The sequence below is a fragment of the Cornus florida genome, unplaced genomic scaffold (assembly GCF_030987335.1).
Source record: "Cornus florida cultivar Cherokee Brave unplaced genomic scaffold, ASM3098733v1 CherokeeBrave_3.0.0_Hap2_Chr02, whole genome shotgun sequence".
Taxonomy (NCBI): Eukaryota; Viridiplantae; Streptophyta; class Magnoliopsida; order Cornales; family Cornaceae; genus Cornus; species Cornus florida.
Genome location: NW_026775572.1, coordinates 46,137,843 through 46,144,055, shown reverse-complemented (window position 1 = coordinate 46,144,055; position 6,213 = coordinate 46,137,843). Strand labels below are relative to the sequence as shown.

At 35.2% G+C, this 6,213-nt stretch overlaps 1 protein-coding gene across 1 annotated transcript; it reads right to left on the bottom strand.

Annotated features, from left to right (window-relative positions):
* Nucleotides 1-1,061: 1,061 nt before the first annotated feature.
* LOC132296183 (probable leucine-rich repeat receptor-like protein kinase At1g35710) lies at nucleotides 1,062-5,708 on the bottom strand. Its single transcript, XM_059794403.1, has 4 exons — nucleotides 4,154-5,708; nucleotides 3,060-3,184; nucleotides 2,494-2,624; nucleotides 1,062-1,956 (listed from the first exon to the last, which is right to left on the bottom strand). The coding sequence occupies exons 1-4, from the start codon at nucleotides 5,706-5,708 to the stop codon at nucleotides 1,062-1,064; spliced, it is 2,706 nt and encodes a 901-aa protein (XP_059650386.1).
* Between the last annotated feature and the right edge of the window lie 505 nt (nucleotides 5,709-6,213).

Here is a 6,213-nt window from a genome sequence, read left to right as displayed (position 1 = left end):
TCTTTCTTATTCTTTCTCGGAGTTGAAGCACTGTCGATTCGTTTGGAGCCAAATCATATTAATTTAGGATTGTTCATATTTATAATCAATGTTTATATATATATATATATAGTTATCCATAGAGAGTGAAATTGGGTGAGGTGCATTTGTAGAGATGGAAGTCCAAATTATAATTTTATGATTTAAATAGGTCAAATCATAAGTTAAAGGGTATTATGGTCAGGTTATAGAGTTGGTCATAGTTAAGTTTACCAAACCTGAGAGACTGTTACTCTTCAAAAATAGACCTAACTTGTATAAAACTATCATTATGGCTAGGGTGTCAATGTAATTTACCCTTACATTTAAAAATGACAATGAAATTGAAAATGAGAGTTCCATTACCAATGTAAGAAGGGTTAGAATTAAGATTAATAGGTGCAAAGAGTATAAGCCTGGCATTCCAAACTCTACCTAAGGCACTAACCCCGACCCTACTGGACAATCAAGTCCAAGCTCACAATATTTTGTCCATAGTTAGCCCATACATATATATATATATATATATATATATATATATATATATATTCTCAATGGCTTCAATTTGAAAGGAAATTATGGTTTAACCAATATAACAAGAAGAAAATTTATGATCACAATTTAGGAGAATAAGTTTTTACCTCACTAACGGGTATCTAGCCCAATGGTATAACCTATCTATTCTCAAAGAAGAGGGGAGGGGCTCAAACCCGGTGTAGACGAAAAATAAAAAATTCTTACCACATATGCACAGAAAATAATTTTTAAATCAACAGCATTTCATTTTCATATTTCTATTTACTACCCCTAATAAACTGAACAGCCCTGCATGTAGTTCAAAACCCTTTAAAGCAACAGTACGATTCAGGGATTATATCAAACAAACTAAAACAAATGTCAAAATAAAATATATTAAAACAACTTCAACTAAATAGCTTACTATTATTACACAATTAATTGCAAGCTTACCATATGCTTTGATCATTGATTTTACTCTCAATTGGAATGACTCAAGCTAAGAATTCAAGTTTATCCACTTCTCTTCACCCACCAAGCATTCGAATTGGATTTCTGTAAGCTCGTCTCTCTATTATTCTTCTCAGAAAAACTTGATCCACATGTTTGTAGTACCATTGTCTCCATCTTCTACAGAACACAAGTGGCCAGATGATGATTCCTAACCCCACGATAAATCCCAATGCTGCACTTAGGTAGACCTCTGTCTCCAAGATTGAATGCCCATCTCCGAATATTGGTGGTGAATCTTCAGCAATATTATTGCAACTCGTGTTCAAAGGGAAGTCGCATAGTCCTGGATTCCCTAGAAATGATGTTTTTGAGAATGTTTGAAACTGGGAACCTGTCAAAATTCTTCCAACCAAAAGATTGTATGACACATTCAAGAGTGAGAGAAATGTAAGACTTGTAAGTTGTGTCGGGATCATCCCTGTCAGCATGTTCTGTGAAAGGTCTAATGACTCGAGCTTCTTCAAGTTTCCTAACGATGTTAGAATTGAGCCTTTGAGATCGCTGTGTGATAAGTTAAAAGGAACTAGTGATGTGAGATTTCTAGTAGTATCAGGTATTTCCCTTTCAAATACATTGCTTGAAAAATCAATGTATGTAAAGATAGTTAAAACTTTCACCCACTCTACCTCTTTTCCTTTGTAGGTGACCTTCACTTGATTTGAATAATACCTAAAAACATCTCCAAAAGAATCTTTTAACAGATAACCCAAATTAATTAACTTTGGTTGTGCATTATCGTTATCAATCATCATTGCCTTCAAATTTGAGAAATAACTTGATGGTAGATTGCCGCCAAAGTTGTTGAAAGCTAGGTCAATGATATGAAGATTCCACCAGCTTACATTAATTTTCCCTTGGCAATTAATGTCTCCATGAATCCTATTAGAACGCAAAACTAAAACATGTAGCCTAGATATGTTTTCCAAAAAGCACGGAAACCTATCAGTTATCATATTCTTACCAAGGTTTATGCTATGAAACAAGGATCGAATAGGAGTTTATGAGAATAAGTGAAAAAATAATGACAAGAAAATAAATAGGCACATACAAACGAGACAAGGATTTATATGTGGTTCACCCTCACAAATAGGGTTACGTCCACGGACGATGATGATTAGTATCACTATAAAGAAAAAGATTACAAATTGAAGAACGTTTTGGTTCTTCCTCACAATAATCTCTCTTCTCACACCACTCACTCAATCAACAAAGAAGACTCACTCAACACTCAAGAAATACCCCAAATAGTATATGGTTTACACAAAGAGAAAAACCCATCCAAATACAAACTTCAACTCTCTCTTGAAGATTGTACACACAAAAGGATTTTCTCACACACACACAAAACCAATATACTCTCTTGATCCGAATATTGTCTTACTCTTGGATGTCTCTCGGATGCCTTTCATCAAATGAGTGCAAGGCTATTTATAGCCAAGAATATACTTGGTATCCAAGTATATTACAAAGCTTCCTTTGGAAGCCAAATAGCACTTATTGCCTAGGAATAATTCTTGCTGCCCAAGAATTTCAAAGCTTCCTTTGGAAGCTAATTTGGAAGCTTCACTGTCACATTTCTGTAGCCAATAGATTTTAGCCATATCATAAATGAATTTTAAACAAATTTCTAACAAATCTCCACCTTGACTAAAATTCTCCACCTTGGCAAAAATTTTGAATGAACCATAAAATTCCATCCTTGGCAAAATTTCTCCGCCTTAGCAGAAATGATAAGACAACATCATAAAGAGTCTTTCTTCAACGCAATGTGAATAGTAAAAATAACGTCATCATCATCTCCAACACAAAACAAATTAATAAAGAATTTTAGTTAAGTTTGAGTCATACTCAAACTTAACCCTCGGGCTCTAATTCTTCAACCCATGCATACCTTGTGCAGCCATAAGCATACCTCTAGTATTTGTGTCAAACTCTAAATGCTTACCAAAAGCAACCTAAAAAATTCCAAGTTTGACATCTCCTTCAGCAACCATTAGCAACTGCCCACAAACCACTGGTTGGTAATGGAAAGTCATCTTCTCACCCTTGTGGAGATTAGGACGACCTTGACTTTTCCTCACATCTCTGTTGTGACCAACTACTTGCCTCCCACACATCTTAATAGCACTTGAATGGACTATCATTGCCACCAAGATTATTGCAAGTCAATATCACACCTGTCCTCATGGGTCTGCCTCCCTATAAGGACTGCTGCAATTTCGGTTGCCATCTGAAAACGGATTTCATTATCCTACCACGTTGTGTAGTCCTCTCACAACCCTTTTAAGAATTAGGATCGTAACTCCTCTTTCTAACTCTTCTTTTGCCAAAACCTTACTGAGTGAGCAGGGCCTGCATCTTAATGTGCCAAAGACTGAAACTAATCTTGCCATCAAATTTCTCAATCTTGTATTTTGTCGACATCTCAAAAAACTCCCCAAAAGCTCTGATACTAATTTGTTATGAAATAAGGATCGAATAGGAGTTTATGAGAATAATAGAAAAAATAATGACAAGAAAATAAATAGACACACACAAACGAGATAATGATTTATACGTGGTTCACCCTCACAAATAGGGTTACGTTCATGGACGATAATGATTCATATCACTATAAAGAAAAAGATTACAAACTGAAGAACGTTTTGGTTCTTCCTCACAATAATCTTTCTTCTCACACCACTCACTCAATCAACAAAGAAGACTCACTCAACACTCAAGAAATACCCCAAATAGTATATGGTTTACACAAAGAGAAAAACCCACCAAAATACAAACTTCAACTCTCTCTTGAAGATTGTATACACAAAAGGATTTTCTCACACACATAAAACCAATATACTCTCTTGATCCGAATATTGTCTTACTCTTGAATGCCTCTCGAATGCCTTTCATCAAATGAGTGCAAGGCTATTTATAGCCAAGAATATACTTGGTGTCCAAGTATATTACAAAGCTTCATTAGGAAGCCAAATAGCACTTGTTGCCTAAGAATAATTCTTGCTGCCCAAGAATTTCAAAGCTTCCTTTGGAAGCTTAACTACCACATTTCTGTAGCGAATAGATTTTTGCTATGTCATAAATGAATTTTAGACAAATTTCTTACCGTTTAAAACTTCCATCCTTCTGCAGTTTGACAATGATTTCGGAACCCGCCTTTCCAAAAGATTACCACTGAGATCCAATGTCTGTAGACTACAGTTGTTGGGAAACAAACTCAGAACTTTTCCACTAAATATGTTATTTTGCAGATTCAGTACTCCAAGAGTACTAGTACTCCTTTTGATCAAACATGATGGTATTGTGCCATTCAAAACATTATTAGATAAATCTAGAACTTGAAGGTATTTTGTATTGCATATTGATTGAGGAATGTTTCTGATGATGCTATTATTTGAAAGAGAGAAGAAATAAGCATTGGTGAGGAAATTACCAATAGTAGGAGGGATAGAAGAGCTGAAACTATTGCTTGAGAAGTTCGTGTATTCAGCAAATATTCCTGGTATTGGGATTTTCCCATGGAACTGGTCAAAGTGTAGGTCAAGGAGACCAAGGAAAACTTGAACAAAATAGGGTACTTGAAAATAAGACAGGAGATTGTGAGAGAGATTCAAGTGATAGAATATTCCATTACCAACTTCCCAAGTTTGGTTGTCAGAAAGGTCCAACTCGGCCAGTACTGATTGGTTCTTTAGATCAGGAAAACTTTCCAACTTGCAAGAAGCCAAATATAATCCTTCAAACTGGGGGATCAAAGACAAGTTTGAACCACTACCACTACTTGTATGGATTGACAAGCTGTTGTATGAAAGGTCAATGAGGGAAAGATTGCGCAGCCTATAAAAATTTTTCAGTTGTATTGAACCATTGAAGTTGTTGAAATTAAGTATAAGGACAGTAAGCCTTCTGAGTTGAAAGAAAGACATGGGAACTGACCCTTGTAAATGGTTACTTCCCAAATTGATGAACTCTAGTAGAAAGGAGGAAGCATTAGAAATTTCATCAACTTGACCATCAAATTTGTTAAATGAAAGATCAATTTGTGTCAGCGATGGAATATTCAAAAGAGATGATGGAATGGTTCCACTGAGTGAATTATGGTCCAAGTATATGATGGAGAGATTCTTCGAAAATGATGGAATTGGACCAGTAAACATTTTGTAAGCCAAATCCAAAAGAACAAGTTGAGTAAGGTTTGCAAATGAACCTGGGATTGGTCCAGTGAAGCTACAATTAAAAACATATATCACGGACAACATCCGAAGGTTACCAATAGAACTTGGTAATCCCCCGGAAAAATTTGTGTAGCGAAGAATCAAGGTCTGGAGAGCTCCATTCTGGGAAAATTCTGGAAAATAACCATGAAATAAGTCATTGACCCCTAAGTCAAGCTTATGTAGAGTTGGTACATGGAAGATGTTTTCTGGAAATGTTCCTTGCAAATTAGAATCCGTGAGATATAATTCTGTCAAATTGGTGAAGTTTGCAAAGAAATTTGGAACTGGGGCAGACAAATAGTTCTCACTCAAATTAATCACCGAAATTGACTGGAGATTCTCAAGAGAAGAGCAAAGAGGACCTGAGAGATGACACCGTGACAAGCTTAAGACTTGAAGACAAGGTAGTGAAGAAGATATGATTTTGCACCATTCCTCTCCCATGGATGATATATATACACCATCAAGATGGAGTTCTGTGATCTTCGTGAGATTCTGAACAAGCAATTTTAGATCTGAGTTCTCAAGTTCCAAGTAGTAGTTCTGAGAGAAATCCAATGAGAGCCTTGGCGGTGGTTATATATATATATATATATATATATATATAAATATGGCACAGTCCAAGCTCTTACCTTGGTTTTTTGACAATGATGTCATAGCATCTTTGTTCTTGCATTGTCAAATGCGAAATTCTAATAGGAAATCGCCAAGTGATAATTCGAATTTTTTTAAATTTTAATTTATTTTATAATTTTTAGTGATTTTATTTAATTTTAAATTGAAGACTCAGTTTAGTGAATTTGGATTTTTGTTACATTGTATATATTTTTGTGTGTAGCATTTTAAGGACGCAAGGTAGCTGCCGAAATTTAAATAGGAAAATAATGAGACCGTGTTGTTATGTGGGTTTCATTAATGAGGGGTTTTGAATTGTTTTATTGCGATGGTA